The sequence below is a fragment of the Thermobia domestica genome, chromosome 14, assembly GCF_964235325.1.
Source record: "Thermobia domestica chromosome 14, izTheDome1.hap1.1, whole genome shotgun sequence".
Classification (NCBI taxonomy): domain Eukaryota; kingdom Metazoa; phylum Arthropoda; class Insecta; order Zygentoma; family Lepismatidae; genus Thermobia; species Thermobia domestica.
In genome coordinates this window covers 63,545,314-63,567,891 of record NC_137467.1, presented here as the reverse complement: position 1 = coordinate 63,567,891, position 22,578 = coordinate 63,545,314, and the positions used below count along the sequence as shown (strand labels likewise).

Sequence of the window (22,578 nt, the reverse complement as noted above, 5' to 3'; positions counted from 1 at the left end):
ACTATGTGTGTTGCTTTTGTTTCTCTGTTTTGCGTGTGTGCGTGTTTAAAAACAGAGACAGGAGATACCAATATTATTACTTGTGAAATACATTGCAATATAATTCTTGATTTATGTCCACTTCTTACGTGGTACAAATAAATTATTCTTAAATAAGTCTTCGTCCAAATAAAAGTGTTATAAAACAGACTTCACATGAATGTTATTATTGACTACAATTTAACATTTTTATGAAATCATTGAGACAATGTTAGCTGGTGGTACTCACAATGAATACACTAGTTTTTGCAGAAATTGTGCCCTTTGTTATGCAACATCTCCTTTTGATTTTATATTTACGTACAGAACTTGAGTTCCACTCAGTTGATGTTGTAAAATTGAAAAAGTTACTTTTACCATGTACAAGAATGTTTCTCAGATTAACTTTACATTACACGCTCCAGTTCGTCTTTATTTGCATTCAAAAGTAGGTGTTGTTTACAAGTATTTTTGCCAAATAGCGTTGTAGTTTCGTTATTTATAAGCCATTCTTGGTTCAATTGCATGAGAAATGCCCACCAAACTGAATTAGATGGCCATTATTAGCTAGCAGTCTTTATGAACCATATAAGAATACCAACTTGAACATACAATATGAATTGCATTATATTTCGTTGGAGTTTTGCATCCCTTTCAACACCAAGGTTAGAATGAGATATGGACCTACTGCTTCATTTGAAATCCGAAGCACATGGTATTACGCCGGGAATCGAATCCGGATCTCCTGGGCTAAAGACGCGTACGTTAACGATATAGTTCCAGACATTGTAAAGTTAACCCTGCTTTTATTCCGAATAATATACCAGGGTCAACTTTACATCGCCTTAAAGTTTAAACCAGTGGTTCCAAATTCCCAGCCTTCTGAAGAGGACTTGAAGAACAGGCGAGAGATCACAAGATGAGTACAGAAATAAACTATAAAATTGTAAAAAAAAAAAAAAAAAAAAAAAATGTTACGTGTTTGGTATTTTGTCTTTCTTATACTTCCATTCGAGATTTTAAAGTAATAAATCACTTAATTAACAGATGGAAACAAGGCGAGTAGTTTGAGGTTTGGAGTCCCGTTCAGCAACAAAGTTATATGAGACGTTAAACTACAGCTTAACGTAAAATCCTAATTGCGTAAGTTCTCGCCCAAAATCTAACTCAGGTCTCTTGTGCCGAAGACGTCTATGCTAATCATATAGCTACGAGGGAACTAAAGGTGAAAAAATGGTTATGATTGCATCATCGAAATTATGATTATTATTGAAGACTTGAGATTTCAATGCTGAATCTGAAATCAGGCAAAAAAGCACATATAGCCAATGAGTGGGAGAGGGGTTAACGAGAACTATACAGGGTTTAAGGAGGCGCCAGGTAAACCGTTATGAACCACTGCTTTAAACATTATCACAATACTTTATAACCTCTTTTGGCTCTGCCCTTGTGCGGAGTTGATGCAAAGCTAGCTTGTACAGACGTCAGCACAAATTGAGCTGTAGTTTACACATTTGATGATATAATTGCATCAATAAAGACATTACAATAACATCTGGTACAAAATATGTCTCCACGACCAATGCACGTACGAACTGCAGAAGTTCGTTTTTTTTAAAAAAATTATCTGTATTCGAAACTCGTAATGTTTAAATAAGCCTATTCCATCAGCGGATTTTCATTCTGCTACGAATGCTTTCAAACAAGATTTGCATCATAATCCACTGGGCAGTGTAGGGGACCTAAGAAAGCAGCACATGGAGTGAAATTAAGAGCAATAATAACAAATCTGGAAACACTAGCTCTAAATTGTATGTTGCATTTACTGCAGATTTTGAAATCACATTTCAAAAGCTGGCAATTTAGAGGAAAAAGATAGTAATTTAGATTTGATTTTCAAATTGAATTTAGCGTTCCTTTGAGCAGGAGCCTTATGAGCTTCTGCGGGGGGGCTAACACGGGCCTCCTGTGCCAAATGTGTATACGATATCCACTTACCCATTAGGAAGCTATATGTAGCAAATTAGAAACGAAAGAGAATTTCTTAGGAACTAGCTTGTCTATGCACTGAACCATGTAAGTATAGTGTTACAAACTTATAAACAACAACACTAGACGTCTTCGGTGTGGGAGACCTGAGTTTGTTTTCCGGCGAGAACTTATGTAGTTAGGATTTTATGTTAAGCTGTATCTTCGCTGTATGTTGTTAATACGCAAAGTTCATTAATCTCATCACTTATTCTCTTATGATGATCACAAACGATAGGGTACTTCCCGTAAATATAGAAAGGTGAAATGTAGTATCCACGCTTGGTGTAGCGTGCAAGTAAACCAATGAAAAGCAACAGAACAATATTTCCCTCCTTCAAACCCCCTAAAATGGAGTGTATTTATTATTCAACAAAAAGACTTGAAATACAATCAGAAAATTGATAAAATATAAAATATGTAGCCAAGTCTCGACTTTGCAATAATAATAATAATAATATAATAATAATAATAATAATAATAATAATAATAATAATAATAATAATAATAATAATAATAAAGGAATAACAGAATTACAAAACCAATTACAAAAACAATACCTTCCAATTAAGAAAAAATGATTGCCACAACGCAGGGCCGTAACTTGTAGGGCAGAGGGTCACTGCCTCCCACCTCCAGGGAAGCTCACTTCCGTTCAAGGGGTACTCATTTTAAGACAAAATTGTATTACTCCATATACAATACGAAGATGTAATTATAAGTGAAGCATCAAACAGGTTCACTACATTACATAAACAGAACAACACACTAAATGCAAATAAAACAATAATGAGTCGTGTGCCCATTTCAGTAAAAAAAAATGTCTACTATTAGTGGCACAAGAAATAAGATATATTCGTATATTATTGTCAGATTTGTCAATATTGCCCCCTTAATTAATTTGTTGTGTATGGAGCGGACCCAGAGGAACGACCCCGCAGACGTTCGTGTGCGAGAGATTCCAAGAATTTCAGATATCCTTTGATCTTATTGGCCGATACAAATAGGACATGAAGAGTCATGACCCACATACACCGGAAATTAAGGCAAACTGCTGTCTGCTTTCGTGGCCGAGTGTTCTAGGGCAACGTTCTAGAAATGAAAATACTTTTTTTGGCATGGGTTCAAACCTTTCTCAAGGATTTTTTAAATTTTCATAACACTTTTTCATTAAAATAAGTTTGTAGTTTTACCATACGAGTCCATAGTAAAAGTAATAATAATAATAATTAGTAAAAGTAGCAGTATTAGTAGTAGTAGTAGCATCATTGATAATAATTATATTATTTATGTAGGTTACTTGAAGAAAGTATTTGAAACTACACACATCATTTGGCTCGACTAGGATTGAAACTCGAGTCAAGTTGGAGGACATTTTTCGAGTTGAGTCGAGTTTGAGTGAAACCTCGCCCGTGCCCGCCCCTACAATTCTTCTTTACCTTCTAGTTTCCAAAGAACAAAAGACGATAGAAAATATTTTCACATTCTTTGAATTATATCAACACGTGGACAAAGATTGTGTGCTATGATTATCTAACATAACTACTAGTTTATTTTCTTATCTTTGAGAAGTTGATGGTAAAATGTGAGAGCAGAGAACTGCCATTAGAGTCACCTTGGTTCGAATCCCGGTGTAGCATTTATTATTTTTTCTTGATTTGAAGGTAATGTTTACGTAATTGATATTGTAATTCTGCTTTCCTTTATTATTATTATTATTATTATTATTATTATTATTATTATTGCAAAGTCGAGACTTGGCTACATATTTTATGTTTTATAAGTTTTCTGATTGGATTTCACGACCTTTTGTTGAACAATAAACACACTCCATTGAAGGGGACTTGGCGGAGGGAAATATCATCCTGTTGCTTTTTATTTGTTTACTTGCACGCTACACCAAGCCTGGATACTACATTTCACCTTTCTATATCTACGGGAAGTACCCTAAACGTTTTGATGATCATAAGAGAGTAAGTGAATAAGTGCTGAGATCAATAAACTTTGCGTATTAACAACTTTTAAAGTATCAGGTTGTCGGAGAAATCATGACGTATTTCAGTAAAATATGAATAATAATGATTTGTGGATATACTGGAGTTATTCGGATCATGCAGTAATTATGAATAGCTAAGATGTTGAGCGTTTTGTGTAATAGTATTGCTCTTTGTTTGGTTTTGTTTTACAGATTTCACAACACATAGAAGAGGGAAGACCAAAAATTGCAAGTTCTCCATATTTTATTGTTTTACTTCAGGCAAGGGAAGAACGCACGAATAGTGTTTGTGGTTTTTACTCTCCTCAGTGTTTCTGTGTTTCCGTGAAAAACCAGGACCCGAGGCGAGAGCATATAGCAGCGTCTCCATACATATTAGTTGTCAATTTAAAGTTGACTTCTCTGGACTATTCTTTCTGCATAATACTTTACTATTTTATCACGACTGAAATCATAAAGTTTCAGCATTATTACACTGGAATCGTAAAAGTGTGTAATTACTGAATTCACTGAAGCTCCATATTTTCTTTCTCCCAGAACAATGATGACTTAGAATAGTGGCTTAAGCGTTAGTTTGGTACTGTTGGGGACGCGAGTTCCAATCTGGGTGTGGCAATTCAGTAAATTTTTACAATCTACAAAACTGATACTTCTGATGTATACTAATATGAAAAATATTCAATTTCTCTGTGTCTAAGTTGAGACGGCCTCCCTCACAGGTGAAATGCCATCAACACGAAATACGTCATGCGTATTAACTTCATTCGTAACCGTCTGGCAAGTAACATGTTTGGACAAGAATTGGTGGATACATAAGGGCTAAACACGTCCGTACTGCTATAATATGGGCCAAAACTGAGTTCCAAGGAATTGTTCGTAACTGTGCACAAATTGCAAATTGTGATCGAACTGACTACGCTAGTCACGGGAGTGATCCTATTTAAGATGTCACCTCACATTTCTACGTAGAAGTGCGAAACAAAATGCATTACTGTTATCACCTAACAAATCTTTATATTCCATTTCTTGTCATAAGATGATGATTCTATCTGTAAATCCATAAACGTAATAATATTATTGCGTTCATGTGAACATCTAAGAAACATCTGACATACGCTATATATTTTCTGTTCCTATGAATATCTTCGAGTATGTTACGTTTTCTTTCCTTCTGTGGTAATAATAATAATAATAATAATAAACCAATGATATAATTACAACACTAATTACATAAACATCTAACCATTTAGAAAAATTAATAATTGCTACGACGGGATTTGAACCTAGGAGCTGCAATGGGATTTTCTTGCTTTCTCAATTTCTTTTAAACCAATCACCCCAACCGGAGTATCGTTCCCCATTGGCACCTCATGTTCTTTCGACGTATTCCAAACACTACAGGAACACGAACACAGAAACACTGAAGATATTTAAAATGCCGACCCTGCTCTTCAGAGGAATTCGAACCCGTAGTGGATTGCGCCTTATAATCATATGGCCTAAATTTGCCACGAATTCCTCATATGAACATAAGAAAATAAACTAGTAGTTATGGAACATGAACGTAGAACTGTCTATGTCTACGCGTATTGATACACTTTAAAGAATGTGAACATAATTTCTTTTCCTATTTGGAAATTAGAAGTTGTGATAAAAACGAAACGTAATGTAAATCGGTACAATCCCTGCAACCGATGACCAGCGCCGTAACTTAGATTTTTCTGGGGGTGCAACCATTAATAAGCTTATTTTGGCCCCCTAGAAAAACCACTAATTCTTGGGCCTCCTCTTTCCAACTTTCTCTTAATCTTTATGTTCGGCCCGGATCCTGTGGGCCCTCCTATACGCGAAGGTCTGTGGATCAGTTAGTTACTCCCTGGATCCATTCCGTATATGACAAAATTATTAAGGGGACAATATTGATAAATCTAAAAGCCATACGAATAAATATTTCTAGAGCCCCTAATGGTAGATATTTTTTACTGAAATGGGTCCACGACTCATTTTAGTTCTATTTACTTTTTGTGTGCTCTTTTATTATGTAATGCGGCGACCCTATTTGATGTTTTTTCTATTTTCATGTTCGTATCTTATATGGAGTAAGAAAATTTTGTCTGAGAATGGGCCTCCTCGAACGGCGGGGAGCTTCTCTGGGGGGAGGAGCAGTTGCCCCCTGCCCCCATAAGTTATGGGTCTGCTGATTGCGTAGCCTCAACTTGAACGTTTCGTGATATTTTCCTCATTGAGGAAAGTCTATGTAACTTGTTTTTGAGTTAAACAAGGAAATCTCGAGTAAGCCATTAAGACACACAAATTTCTTATACAGGATCTTCTTGTTTATATTTGTTTGTTTATGTTATATTTGAGTATTTTGCTTATATTTTTCAATGAAACGACTTTAACTAGGAATTAGTTTGTGTGGAAGTTGAAATGGCGCGGTGTGTGAGTGGTTAGTGCACTGAACTTCTATTTGGTGGACCTGGGTTCGAATCATGGCAAGGCTGAAAGTTTTTTAAGCGTTTCTGTGTCAATTTCAATGCATACTCAGTGTGACAAGTAAGATCTTCTCCTCCAGAAAGAAAAAGATGTTGGAGTGAGGAAAATTGCAGAAGGTCTCTCAATGGAGGCAGTTATTTACAAAATTATTTCCAGTAGTTGTTCTAGATTTGATATTTTCAACTACTTTCAAGCATTTTCTGATTGATATGTGGTCATTGGTTCTATTTCTTTGAATATACACTATATAATGAAAAAATACATTACATCCACAATAATATTGAAATTAGCATATTATGATGTTCATTGGACAACACGCTCTGAACCAGAGAGATTGATCTAAGAATGTAGAAATGTTTCGTGCGTCATCTACTCAAAATTTTACTTCCATACAGACTTGACTCACGAGGAAGGTCCATAAACCGTGAGAGTTCAATTTTGATGAAAATTTGTGACAAGATTCAATTCGAGTTGCTAAGTAACGTAGTAATAGTCACTCGATGCGCAAATGCTTCGTTGAGCTGCTACACCGACGCCATCTTGAAATCTTGTAGGCAATGTCCAAGAATACCCTTTTAGCACAAAAATGAAAAAGCTTTTGATATATCTGACTTCAGTATTGTAAACCAAGGTAAATCATCTATATGCGAGAGTACTTCCAGTGCATGACCGCCATCTTGAAAGGCGCCATATTGAATCGTCGTCAAATATGATAAATGGCAAGGGGGTCATGTGGGGTATCAAATAGCACTGGAATTTACTCTTGAATTCATTTCCGTAACCAAAGTTTAGATATCTGTTTTCACGTCAGAGTTAAGAGCTCTCTCGCTCACAGGAACATACAAAAACTGAGCAAGTAAAATTTGTGATATGAAATGCGGTCGTGCAAACAGTTGCATGATTTTAACTAATGCAATAGTAGTTATTTGATCTACAATAGCCACTATACCAATCAGATCTTGAGACTAGTAAGAGATATCGTTAATTAAATTGAAATGCCTGTAGTGAAAAATGGAATAGCAGCACTGTAACAAATTATACCTATTTCAAAGTCGCTATATATATGAGTCTGTGTGTGTTGCGATTATACGTAGCATTTAAATGCTGTAATATAAGTTAGGTGGAACGGCACATATGGTTTTAAAGAATCTGTCTTGAAGTTATTAGAAAATTAATAGAAAAAAATATTAGAAAATAATATAAACTATTGCACATAAGCAAATATTAACCTACTAAACTTTTGCTCTTCAATTGTGATGATGGAGATCCAAAACGTAGTGATTAGCACACAGCATCATGGAGCAGTGCAAACACTTAACAAATGCACTTTCGTCACAGTCTTCATGACCACAGACACTATTTTCTACTAGTCTTCAGAACATTTGTAAATTAACCAACAATTGCTCCTGTTACGTACTAACATTTCTGCCAAGCATATGCAAGCATGTCCTTTAGAACTGGCGCACAAAATTGATGATACACAACAGAATGCATTTTCTTTATGAAAATTCTGCCATATAACTTGTACACCGAACAAGTGAACACCTGCTACAATTAGTTATTTATCACAGTTTTGATATGGAAACTAGTCTTGCCCTTATTATAAGCAAGTGTTTTATCGTTAAAGGTGGAAAGATGCAGATATTTAATTATTTTATATTGAAGGGAAAAGGAAGAAAGAGGCTTGTTTTATGGATTGCAACTTGGAATTGAATCTTGTAATAATCTTTACTGCCACATATTCTTAGCAGTTGTGCATGCATTCTCTTATCACTAATAGCAGAATAGACACAAGAAAAGTGAATTCTAAGTTTCCAGGTGTATCTTCTAAGAATTGGCTGTGATCTGATAATTTAAATCTCCTACATTGTGCAATGTGGCAGCAATAAATCGATTGTATTTAGAGAAACTGTCAATAAATACATTAAAGTATTTTAACTTCGTAATATGCACGGTAAATTATAGGTCGTCAAATATGAGTATTGGAAAGGAACGCAATATTCTGCAACAATGATGGTCTTTGCGTAAGGTTTCTAGATTGGAGAATAAAACTTAACACACTATAATGGACCACGTAAAATTGCCTAAAAGAGATGTTTGGTTTGATACAATTCAAAGTCCCATACGCCTGCTACGCTAAAGGAGACGTGGACCTACTGATTATAGTGGAATCCGAACCATTTTGGTCGTTCAACTAATATGTACCAGTTTATATAATTTTTCTAATATATATCCGAACAATCCCTTTGGTATTCTTTGCTTGTCCGTACTAGTAGGCATGTGTTTCATCCACCAATAGTCTATTCCATCCCTCTTTGAAATAGGTATAACTTGTAGCATGCTGATATTCCATTTTTCACTACAGAAATTTCAATTTAATTAACGATTTCTCTTACTAGTCTCAAGATCTGATTGGTATAGTTGCTATTGTACTGCATTAACTACTGCATTAGTTAAAATCATGCAAGTGCTCGCACGACCGTGTTTCATGACACAAGTTTAACTCGCACAGTTTTTATATGTTTCTGTAGGTAAGAGGGCTCTTAACTCTGAAGTGAAAACAGATATGTAAACTTTGGTTACGGAAATGGATTCAGAGGTAAATTCCAGTGCTATTTGATACCCCACATAACCCCTTGCCATTTATCATATTTGACGACGATTCAATGTGGCGCCTTTCGAGATCGCGGTCATGCACTGGAAGTACTCTCGCATATAGATGATCTACCTTGGTTTACAATACTGAAGTCAGATATATCAAAGCTTTTTCATTTTTGTATTAAAAGGGTATTCTTGGACATTGCCTACAAGATTTCAAGATGGCGTCGGTGTAGCAGCTCAACGAAGCATTTGCGCATCGAGTGACTATTACTACGTTACTTAGCAACTCGAACTGAATCTTGTCACAAATTTTCATCAAAATTCAACTCTCACGGTTTATGGACCTTCCTCGTCAGTGCTACCAACGGCCGTCAGTGCCGAGAAAAGTTAAGTGTTAGATGCTTTGCATTTGTCTAGGCGTTCTCACAACTGGAAATGACCTGGACCCCAAGGATTGGAATTATTGTACTTAGGAGGGAATTACTTTTGTCGCTGGGTGTACAAGCCACATAGTCTGAGTGTATGGCTGTTCTGGGAGCAGATTGGGCAGAGTAGTTTTTATCAGCACGGGACGCCGTAAATCGGGCTTCGAGCCCCGATCCAGTGAAACAATTTTTGACTTGGTGAATTCGCACCTACAGAGGATTTGGTGTGTAAAAATATGTTAAAATCAGTTGTTTTCTGGCTTTAATAATATATTGATAATATAACTGTTAACGTGTTCTGAACATCGAGACTGTATTCTCGAAGTACAACAGCTAGTTTGTGGTTCAAGCCACTTAGTCTGAGTGGAAGGGAACCGAAAAAGTTGAAGAGAGTAAGGTTGCTCTGCTAGAAAACTGGGTAGCGTAGTGGCTACCGCATCGGCACAGTACGCCGAAGATCCCGGGCTGCAATCTCGTTCCAGTTGTGCACTTCATTCACCCTTTCTGTATTTTGTATTTCTTCTGTTCATTCAGTGTTAAAGGTTATCAAGTGTTGTAAGGATCTCGTAAGTTAGAGGTTGTGCAACAAAGTAACATGAAAATTAAAAGATTTGTGGTTTTATGTGTAGCCACTGTGTGTAACTAGCACCGATCCCCAAATATCCATAGAAGCAGTATTAAATTTAATTTGAAACATGACATTGGTACATCCGAGTTTACAGTCTACAGTCGTAATCATGGGAAGATGAATTAAATAAGTTAAGAAAATGAATGATGAGAAATTATCGAAATGAGGTAAAGTAATTCAATAATTAGAAGTACAGTTTAAAATTCTCAGCGACCATCTTATATCAACTACTAACATTCAAAATGACCATCTTTCCAACCGTTCCGGAACGCTATTTAGCGTAGAGACCTGCACGGGTCGAATTTTTGGGCCCGAGCCTAATCCAGCCCGAACGTGCCTAGGCCCGGCCCGAAAAGTTTTGGAGATTTTTCGGCCCGAACCCGGCCCGGCCGATATGTTTTTCAAAATTCTTGGCCCAAGCCCGGCCCGGGCCCGATAAATTTTAAAAGTTTTTTGCCCGACCCCGGCCCGATAATTTTTTTAAAAAATTAGGTCGAGCCCGAATCTTTCTCAAAATTTAGTACTAAATTTGACCTAACCCTCAGAAACATTTTCTAAACTCTGGTTCACAACCTGACGCTTGCCTCCCGAATGGTACCATTGCCTCCTAGAACTTTACCTGTCATTGAGAGAACAAAAACTCCATTCCCTGTAACAAAAATCTAACTTAATTGATTTTTAGCATAAAGATGGCAATATCGTTTAGCTATAGGCAAAACATTCCCACCCCTTCTTTTTATATTTTGAGTTCAGTGAAGGTCAAGGTCAGAGCTCAATTTACCGCATAATGCCTGCAATCCTCTGTAGTGAAAGTGGAGCCGCTAAGCAACACAAACTGTAAATAGCGATTGCATTCTTAGTAACATTTTTCACGGACACACTTCTTCAACCTTTGGCTTTATTCAAATTATCGTTTAACGAAAGTCAATAATTATTAAAGAATTGCAATTGATCGGCCCAGCCCGGCCCGACCTGAAGAGAAATCAGTGTCGGCCAGCCCAAGCCCGGCCCGGCCCAAAGAAATAACAGAGTCGGCCCGCCCAAGCCCGGCCCGTGCTGGTCTCTAGCGTTAGACAAACTTAGTTCCCAAAGAAAATCAACCAAGTTTCTGAAACTAAGGTTGAATATACTAACCATTTATTTAAGGGAAAGCCTAAATAATTTCCGTTATATATATTTCTGAATTGTGAACTATGGGTGCAATTGTTCTCGCAAATTCAGGCATTATAACTCACTAAATCTTAATAAACCTTTTCTCAATGAGTGTAGGCTACATCAGGTTTTCATAGGATTATTATTGTGTTGGTCACGTTTCAAAAGAAATAACAAAAGTATATTTTTAAAGTAATAGTGATCTAGTTAACTAATTATGTGAAAATATTTTGATAGTATATGATTTGCTAAGTAAGTAATCATTTTTTAAATACCTTATATATAACTTTATATTGTAACGTCCGTTTCCGTAGCGAGGCTATATGAGACGGTTACCTATTGGCGTAAGATTCGTACCAGACAATCTCCCACAGGGAATCAAACTTGATTCTCCCGCGTTGAGGACTCGAATGCTAACCACACAGCCACGTAGTAGCTCTAACGTCGTCTTGTGTTATGTTGTAATAAGTAGCAGGTATAACCACCGAAGTAGGCGAACTTCTCAAATGATTTCTTACATCGACAAATACTACTTTGGTGTGTAAGCTTTTAAATTCTATCTAAAGGGGTAAGTCTGCAAGGATAACCACAGTTGTGCTGTTTTATTTGGAAGTCTCGCTAGTGTATGCTTACGCTGAATTACGTAATGATTTCAATTGGAAACGGTGTATGTAAGGACACACTGGTTTCGTCACCTACGTTTCCATACGTAGGAGAACATTTCCAAAGAACGTTTCTCATGCGATTTAACTCCAAATTTAGCATCACTAGGACTTCTGGCGACAAGAATGGTGATATGAAAAAGTTATCAAAAATTAGATGGGTGATGGGAAGGGGTTGACATGTACAAATAATGACCGACATTACTTTTGAACCATAGTTCATGTCATTGAAATTAATATTATTAATTGCAATGCCGATAGCGTTAAAAGTCCAACTACAGCTTTATCTGAATGGGGGTAGAAATAGGTTGTATATATATATATATATATATATATATATATATATATAATGGAAAGAGGGTAGATATTAAAGAATTTACTTTGTATGTTTTAACACTCACTAATTCTTCCCTCTCTCTCTCTCTCTCTCGGTCTATTTTACTCGTATGTTTTTGTATTTTACACACCAAAAATAAAAACAAAAGGAAACACGTGTTGATATAAGAAAAGAAGAATGACAAGGGAAGTGAAAATCATTAGGTTCGCCAGGGAACAATTTCACTCATTTTACGATAACACGCTTGGTAACACTAGAAACAAGAAGCGGTTCATTTTCACCCTTGGACTCATATATGTTTCTCTCTATATATATAATTAAAAGCTCTTTTAAATTTGGCTATTTTCTTTTTTTTTTTTTTATTCTTGAGAGAGATTTTGTCAAACATCCTAGAACTACGAGAATAAATAATTTTTGTTCATCAGTATACTATGTAAGAGATTGCAAGAATCACATTTAAGGTTTCTTATATGCAAGTAATAATGTACTATTGATCTTCAAAAATGTTTACCTCTATATAATTGTAAAGAATATTCCGATAGGGCTTGCTTTCAATTTTACAGTGTTCATTATTACTGCTTTGATTTTCTTTCGTTCGTTGGTTTTTGCACTTTAATTATTGTGCGTGCGATATATTTTTCTTTCTTTTTATTTTTCTGTTATGTACATAGATTTATCGTCCGATCAACTTCTTCAGTTTCAGAATGTTCGTGGAGGAAAAGTAACGTGTTTTGAGAATTTCTTGTAAACGAGGACTTACCCAAGCAGAAATTTACAAATTTTTATTAATATCAGATCACAGCAGCGAAGATGACTTTGAAATTTATTATAATAACTATTTTCCAGAAACATCATTGAGTGAAAACGAGGATAGTGTTAACGACCCGTATTGTGTTACAGTTCATGTTCCAATATCATCTGAAATGAGATCCAAGGAGAACGGTGGCCAGCATTTCTTACAGAATGACTGTGAAAGATGGAACTTTGGGAAATCCCAAACCATGATAATCCAACTAGTTGGAGAAGAGGTAAAGCAAACATTCTAAAAGAAAACGGCGGCCCTATATAATTTCTTATTCACAGAATAAATGATGGCGTTTTGACTGCATTCCTCCTGCTCATAGATGAATCCATTTTGCGTCATACAGAAAAATATACAGAAGCTGAAGCTGACCGTCAATATTAGGACAACTGTTGGTCAGTGTCATTGTTAAAAAATCGAAGTATGCTTTGCAATTGTATGTGTTCGTGGGGTATATTCTGCAAAATGAACATTTATTCAGGACCATTGATCCACCAGTTGGAGTCCTGCATTCTTCAGGGAAACTTCTAAGGAATGGATTTTGTACTGACAAGTTTGCACTGTATCAGAAATGCAGTGTAGATTTATTGATAATTGTATCCGCTGCTACAGGTCTAGTGAAGATTTTAGCATCGAGGAGAAACTGCTTCCCAGTGAACAAAATGTAGATTTACGCAGTACATAGATAACAAACGTGGTAAGATGGTCTCAAATTCTAGGTTGCAATTAATGTTGAAACCACATTTTTCAACACCCTTCCATATTTAGAGAAAGAGATTCGCCTCTAGATAATCAACCATTAGGTGAATATGTGGACCTTCTACTAATGAGCCCCTTTCTAAATCAGGAAAGAAATATTACTGTTGACAGTTTTTTCAATGGTATCCAACTTGCCAAAAAGTTTTTGGCATAGGGGACAATATTGGTTGCTGCTATGAACAAGTCTCAAAGAGAAGTTCTATCTGAAGTAAAGTTCTCGAGCTGAGCTGCATTCAAGCGTTATTCTGAAATATGAGAACTGTATCATGGCCGTTTATTAAGGGAGAGGAACAAAAATCGTATTATGGCTAGTACTCTTCAGCCTTAAATTGTAGTAAATAAAGAAGGAAATATGGAAACCAAAAACAGTAATCTTTTACAACACCAGATTTAGTGTTGGTGTCATCGACCAGATGTGTCGTAGGTACACAACATAACGTGCTGGAGTTGGCCTATACACATCTTCTATAACATGCTAGATTTCATTGCAATAAATTCTTGTAAAATTTACAAAGAAGTTACTAAGAGGAATATATCAAGGAGGAACTTTATTGTGCAATTCGCTGAGGAACTACGAGATTATTCATTGAAATAACGGTGGAAAGCACATTCACAATGATGAAGAAACGCTGATGCAAGAAAGAATGGAACACAATCAGTGTAAAACATTGCACACGTGCACTACCTTCCAAAAACACGTGTATGATAAATTCCAATAAAGTGGTGAAAAAGTCGAAGTGTGTCAAAATTTCACTAATAGATAAATAACAGTATTAAGTACAATTTTCAACAAAAGAAAAATAAAGGATCTGACTAATAATAAAACTCGAAATTTGATTTTGGTATAAGACGTTGCTTTCCCTGCTTGTTGAATTATTGTGTATTGTAATTTATTTTATACTTGATTGTAAAACACATATTCCTAATAGAGTTCCTTCGTGGCTAAGCGGTTAGCGAACGCGCCTTTGCCGTGGGAGACACGTGTTCGATTCCCGGCGGGAGCTCATATGGTTCGGATTCCACGTTTCTCAGTAGCTCCACGTCTCACATAGCCTCGCTGCTGAACGGGACATTAAACTCAAAATCAACTCAACGTATTCCTAATAATAATTGTGTTGATAATATTGTTTATGCGTTAATAATTTTAAGCAAAGAAATAAAGATAAAAATCGTAAGCAAATTAACATTTTACATAATTTTTACATGTGGGTCAAATTGACCCATTCTCGTCTTTTAGATATGTGAGAAATCCTATATACTAGAGTTAATCTGTCGATTGTTCAGTACCTTGCATTTCATAGCCAGGACATGATTCAGTTACAAGTGTAATTTGACTAAGCTATGATCGAGTCTACAGATTCATACACATTGACCATTATGCTACATCAGAGATAATTTTGTCTTTCATATGAGTTTGTTTTAATATATTCGCCACCATTAAAAGAAACTAAATTGACGCCAGTGGTGTTGAAAGACTTATTCAGTTTTTCCAGTTCTTCACTAATTTCTATGTTTTAGCTGTTCCAAGGTCATCCTCAAGTTGACAAATGTAAAACAGTTTAGTTCCTTTCAAATTTTAGACTTTCGTAATTTGATGAAGAGCAGTTACAATTGCCTTATTGACTAATAGGGAAAACATTTTTAAACGGCCCCGGGCTGGAAACTTTCTGTGTGATATTATTTTACAAAACAAAGAAACATATATTTTTCTTTTTAAAATACCATCAGACTGTCACGCTAAATGGGCCACTTCTTTATCCATTAGTGATTTCAGTTAAGGAAGACCAGCTTAGTAATAATGAAAGAAACTTATTGAATGAGACGGACTTCCGTCTGTTTTCGTAAGAGATCAACTCTGTAGCTTCTTTTAAAAGATTGAATTCAGTATGTTTATCTTTATGCGTGTAAATGCAGTCTAACAATTCACTTTGAAAAAAAAGGGGGGGGGTTCTCTTATACATGGAAATTTATTTGCGAAAACTTTTCGTACTCTTATTATATTCACCGCGTTATTTTAAGGTTCCTTTCGCGAATATTGAGCAAATCGTTCCCGACAAAACATGTGTCCTGCAAGTATCTAATCGCATGGTTACCGAGTGTTTGAGTAATATTTTATATATATATATATATATATATATATATATATATTGTTATGGGGCTTTCACTTCCTACTGTTGCGAAATTGTGACATTATGAAATTCGGAAATTGAATTAATAACTTCCCAATACTACCTATGCGGCCACCGCTCGTTCTTATAGAAGATGTGTCACAAAACTTCAGGTTGCGATGTTTACCGAAATACAATTACGTATGTTTCAATCACGCGTAAGGTATGAGGAGAAATTCTAATATCAGAAGATAAGAACTAACTGCTTTATTCAAATTACACAATAGTGAATTTTACTTTCCATAACTGTGATCATGCAGTAGACGAATAAAGTGCATAATGATACAAACTTAACAGTGAATTACACGCTAAGTGCAAATTGTGTCATATTTAACGATTACAATGCTATTGTGAAGAAAAATAATCCCATGCTGTAATGAGAATATTAAAAAGTAACTTCCGTATGACAAATAGCTGCAGACAAATGCACACCTGGGAGCACCTTCGTGGCTAAGCAGTTAGCGTACGCGCTTTTGGCGTGTGAGACGGATTTGATCCCCGGGAGGAGTTCATGTGGTTCGGATTCCACGTTAATTGGAAGATCCTGTCTCATATTGCTTCGCTGCTGAAAGAGGCGTTAAACTCAAACTCAATTCAACAAATATACACCATATACGTAATTTCATTGCATGTTTTACTTAATTTTACATTCACATATATTCGTTCTCTTAACATCTATCACTATCAGATGTACCTTAAACATAACAATTACTTATGACTTGAAATGATTTATGAATGTATATATATATATATATATATATATATATATATATATATATATATATATATATATATATATATACAACAGATTTATTTTAATGCAATTTTATATAATTATTCCTGCATCCAAGAATATACCATTACCTATCAAAAATTTTCTCCCAATGGGTAATTGAGCTGACGATCTTAAGATTAGAAATCCCACACTTCCACTGAGTCAGCATGAATACCTCTATCGAGCTGCTTGATATTACTTGAATTTGCAAGACTATGATATTCATATGCGTTGCACATTCTGTTGTTTATGGTCCTATTTTTCAGTCTGCTATGAATGCGGGATCAATTTTCGCTCTCCTTCATTTCATTGAAGATGTTTTTTCACATATGGAAACACAGATGACAAACTACCGTGTGCTTACATGTATACGTAACTCGAAATTACACTTAAAACTCTGCTAAGTTCTTCCCGATTGAGAAGTTTTACTCGGTTGCTTGAACCTCCAATCTTTAGTTTACTGTTTTGGAAGATGCCTGAAGTTAAACTTGGAAACTTATAGCTCAAAACAACCACAATTAAAGCATTCATTTTTAATAGAGTGTACAAATGATAGCAAAATTCCCAGAAATGTTGTCCAACCACTGAGGTAAGACGTCACAATAGAATTCCTGCATGGAACAGTTTTTTATTAGAGAAAAAAATGCTTCAAAATAAATTCTGATAATTAATTATATATTTTGTTTCAGGTGAATACATTTGCTGCGAAACAAAAGATGAATATAGAAGGAAGTGATAGAAAACTAAAGCTTGATGCAGTTGTTTCTCTATGTAGGATAACGGATTTTTCCGAATCGAAACAAAATGTTTTGTTACCTAAAACAGAAATTGCATATAATGATTTCCAGTTTAAAATTCATAGGTCAGAATTGCACTTCGAAAAGAAACTTAAGCAAGCAATTGTGTTATGCGAGAAGTTACCTCCACTTAATAAATATGATACGTTTGGTATCACCCATCGAGGCGTTCCAGAGTATTACAATAGGCAGATGAAAACACCAGAAAATTTTCTTTCTCCCGTAGAAAATAATGACATTGAAAACTTGAACCCAGACGATATGGCATTAAAACAAAGGAAACTGCAGCCAGGCAATGAACATAAACAATCCCCAGAATCAATGTCTAGAACAATACCTGATTCAAAGCAAATTGTTTTGTTACCTAAAATGGAAACTGCTTATAATAACTCGAAACTTCAAAATCGACGCTCAGAATGGTGCTTCGACAAGAAAATTACAAAAGCAATTGTGTTATGCGAGAAGTTACCTCCACTTAATAAATGTGATAATTATAGGTTTTGTATTAACAGAAACGTTCTAGAGGATTACAACAAGCAGACGAATACAGCACAAAAATTGATTTCTTCCACAGAAAATAATTCCATTGAAAATTCCAACTCGGACGACACAGCAATAAGAAATATGGAACTTCGACGAGGGAGTGAACAGTGCCTAGAGTCAAACATGGAAATGAATAGAACGGGATTGAATAAAAGTTTAGAAAATTATCCAAAAGACGCAAAATATAAATCTGTTAACTCTAACAGTGAGAAGTTTAAACCTTCATATTCCAAACTGGAAAAGGCTTCAGCCAACACCAGATGTCACCTTGCTGTAAGCAGCATTGAATCAAAATGCACCACTTCTTCTCCATGCGTAAAACCTCTCAAGATGGGACTTAAGAGAAAGCTAGAGTGTAATTCTAATATTGATACTGAGTTTCACTATACTAATTTCTCACGAAAGAGCAGGTACGTAAAAAGTTTCGCATGGTTTGTACTTTATTTTGTACATAGAACGGAATGAGTATTGGTTTGGGCAAAATTCAGTTAATCTGTTCTGCTAAATCCGACATTACAACAACACAGAAAAATTACATGTGTCATTCAGATGTTACATTTATAAATTTTCCTTTTATTGTAGCTTTCTTTCAAAGCAGTTCGTATGCTATGTGCCCCTTAATAGTGACTACGTATTTCTGATTTATATATTGTAATAATCTTTTAAATTTGTCACCTTCAGGTTTTTCGGAACTACTCAAATTTCCGAACTGTCCTAAAACAGAATATGAGACACGGCAACAGTGCATCCATATGATTTCTTTGTGGGGTGGACATAATAATATGGGAATTGCAGTGGTACCTGACACAAGAGGTATCGAAAATCTGGGGTTTTAGTGTGTATATTTTTTTTTTCTGGAAAGTTAATCAAGAGGTACATTATAAATAGAGTTAACCTTATTGAATTGTAGCAACTTCTATAACATTTGAGCTGAAGGATTTGCTATTTTGGGGTTATTTTCCCGTCCATATAAAATATTTAAGCTTTAATGGAAATGTATTAACCGATCAAATGATGTTAGTTTTTCTGTTCATGACATTATATTTGTAACCGAAAAATATCAAGTTTCCGAACCGATAGAGGGTTTTCGCTTGAAATTGTATAAATTATGCTACAAATATATTTGCATGGAAGTAGATAGCTTTTGGAATGAGATTTACGATCATAGATGCTATTAATCACTTTGTAATTATTAACAAATACGATATAAATAAATCTGACGGACTTACTTGAATGATGTTTTAGGTCATAGTGCCGTATAAAATTAGAGACAAAAATTATGATCGACATTACCTACTCAGATTATGGCGGTTCCACGTAGTGGTCTTTGCCACATTGATTTCGTGAGTTCTTAAAGATATAATTTCCTTCTAATTTAATAGTGCTAATCGGTGATTATGAAAGTTTTCGTTTACTTTCTTTCTTTTCATTTGATCATTTTACGACCTTGATTATTAGGTAAGACTTTGATTTGAAACGTATTCTTTAGTGCTGATTTATGACTTCAACTGTATTCGAGTGAGAAATCATATTTTCGAATCCTAGGTTTTAAGATTGTATTTCCGAATTCTACAGGATGAAGTACTGTTTAGAAAAATACGTGAAAAAAAATGACAAATATCCTAAGCAAGTGTTAGATTTAACTTTGTCACAGATCACTAATCATGTTGTATATGAGTAAAATAGAAATGTATATAGATACTTTACGCTGCCCATATAAATTTTGTATTAGTTCGTCTCCTCACAATAATATTCTGGAAGAAGAACTCTTCCATTCAAGAATTTCCACTGGATCACGTATAGAAAGTTTATATTCAGTAGTTGTTTAAATACTTAATATTTTAGACACAAAATACATTAGAAATTGACACACAGCCTTCTCTGACGGCGAGACAGGGCGACGCGTTCCACCAAATTTGCTGTACAAGGGGAAGTGTATGGAGGATGAGAATACATATATGGAAGAAATAAGGAAATATAAGCTTTATTATTGTTGTTAAGTAGTAGTATTTTATTGTATATAATATTTATATCAAACTTCTGAGAAGGAATTGTTTTCTTGGAGTCGTGGTATGATGGAAGTAAAACAGAGAAAAGAGAAAAACTACAATTAATGGATAGTATCAAAGCATATAATTCCTATGTTAATACAAAGATGTTGAAGGCCATTGGTAAAAAGAAAACGTAAACGCTGCCAAATCCCGAATTTGTGATTATTAAAAATATACATCCTGGAAAAAAAGTATAAAGCCAACGAAGAAAATTCTGTCGCTTTTTCACCTACCAGTTTCGAACATCGATATGTCACCTAGGACGTACCTGGAAGATGAAGATAGTCCCCATCAGCATCTACGACCTTCTGCCAAACTTGTGGAAGGCCATGGATTCCATTGCTATAAAATTTGGTGGGCTGTGAAGCGAAGAAAGTGTCAGATGCATTTTGCATCTCTACTAAGGATCTGAACTGCCATCCTATAAGGTGATAGTCCAAGGAACGAGAAAAGTGATATTCGGATGGTGCAATGTCCTGGGAGTATGGCGGATGCAATAGTGTTTCCCATCCAAGGCGCAGAATGGTGTCCCGGGTCATACTTTTCACGTGAGCCTTAGCATTGTCGTGTAACAGGAGGGCCCCTTTGCGATTAGGAAGTACTGGCTCCAGAGTTTTGAATTTTTCTTGAACACGGCTCCACTGCTGAGAGTACGTAGTTGTATTGATGCTCTAATCAGCTGGTAGCAGTTCCCAATGCACGATGCCGCGAGCAGTCCACCAAACACACAGGAAAACTGGTGCTGGTTTCGGCTGTTTTGGAACCGGTCATGGGATGTTAACCAATGATGACGGCGCCGTAGAGCTTCGCAGAGGACCCACTTCTCATCATATTTCAACACCCTGTCCAAAAATGGGTCCTTCCTCAGATGAGAGAGCAAACAAACGCAGGTGTCCGCTCCCGTAGCCTTCTGGCCCGGAGTCAAATCATGTGTGACCAATCGATCCAACTTGAAGTGCTTTCCAAGTTGATGGAGGTGCTGCGGACTGTTTCCTCTACTCATACTGAACTTGCCACAACTATTAAACGTATGACGTATAAAATGATGTTTCAAAACGATGGAAAGAAAAGTATGGAAAATAAGTTGCATAGATAAATGTTGTGTGTAGAAAATTGAACTGCAATTTAAGAAGGGAAATCGACAAAGACGAGGAAATATACAGTACGTGTAAAAGTGACAAGAGAAAAGACAAAGAAAATTGAATGTGTTCTGAAGTAAATTAATTCGAAATAGAAAGCAAGGAAAATGTACTAAGATGTTATATAAACGAAGTATGTAAGTGAGTCTAACAGGCGAAATTCAAATTGAGATGATGGAAATAATACATTGAGTTGTATGACAAAGAATAAACTATGTAACATAGAAAACAAAACGAAGTAAACGAAAATTGCAAAGCAATTGCGATATCAAGGAATAAGTTCCAAAATATATAGTGAAATGAAGAATAAAATGGGTGATAACATTGCAGGGAGCGCGGTGGCTCAATGGTAGAGCGTTCACTTCCGGTGCTTGGGGTTCCTGGTTTCGATCCCAGCTCGCGCCGTGTGGATTTTGTGGTGGAAAACCGTGCTCGTGGGTTTTCTCGGGGTTATCCCGTTTCCCCTACTTTCTTCATTTCACCATTTTCACTCATTTCTCGTAATCACTGTCCCTTTTCATCGACCCTTTCTTCCAAAACTTTCAGCTTTGTGTGTGGTTGGATTCGGTTAAAACGACGCGTGCTGCTCAGGATAATCACATTCTTCTAAAGGGAGCCTGAGAACCACTGGTGTACACCACGATGGATTGCTGACGCGATATGACATGCAAGCAGTAATTAACGAAACAATCATCCACTCCCTCACTGTTTCAGTATACGGCTACACTCAAAGACACTTCATAGTAGTAAACTTTTGCTAGCATCGTTCTGGGAATGATCTCTAATTAACAACAATGTTATTCTCATCCGACAACCTACATACTAGCAGCATCCGTTCTGTAGCCAGTACAGTAGATTAATCTGCTATTTATGGTGGCCGGTGACCTGGGACCTTTCTAAGATCAATAAACCTTCAACAGGCACACATTCTTTCATATCTGTGTTAAAGTTTTAGCATTATTGTCTTTCTACATCACACAGAAAAAAAAAATCAGCTTCGAATATAAAAAAGTATTACACAGACGTAGAAGTAACGAAGTTGAGAAGGCAAGAGGAGTTGAAAGAAAGCATACAGAAAAATGCAGTTACTCTAAATCGAATGAACAACGTGAAAGTTTTTCAGACGAAAGGAAAGAAGCGTACGTGGTATTTGTTGATTTCGAAAAGTGTTTTAACTGCTTGAATTAAGTAATCTACAAGT

At 35.8% G+C, this 22,578-nt stretch overlaps 1 protein-coding gene across 5 annotated transcripts in view; it reads left to right on the top strand.

Moving 5' to 3' along the window:
* Positions 1 to 22,578, top strand: part of LOC145669704 (uncharacterized) — a 50,492-nt gene that overhangs the window by 1,438 nt on the left and 26,476 nt on the right. For 3 of the 5 annotated variants that reach the window (XM_081737999.1, XM_081738000.1, XM_081738001.1), the window contains exon 2: positions 17,537 to 18,597. The exons of the other annotated variants lie outside the window; for them this stretch is intronic. In XM_081737999.1, coding sequence (XP_081594125.1) covers positions 17,564 to 18,597 — 1,034 coding nt within the window. In that variant the 5' untranslated portion in view covers positions 17,537 to 17,563. The remainder of the gene's footprint in view (positions 1 to 17,536; positions 18,598 to 22,578) is intronic. 5 annotated transcript variants of the gene reach the window in all.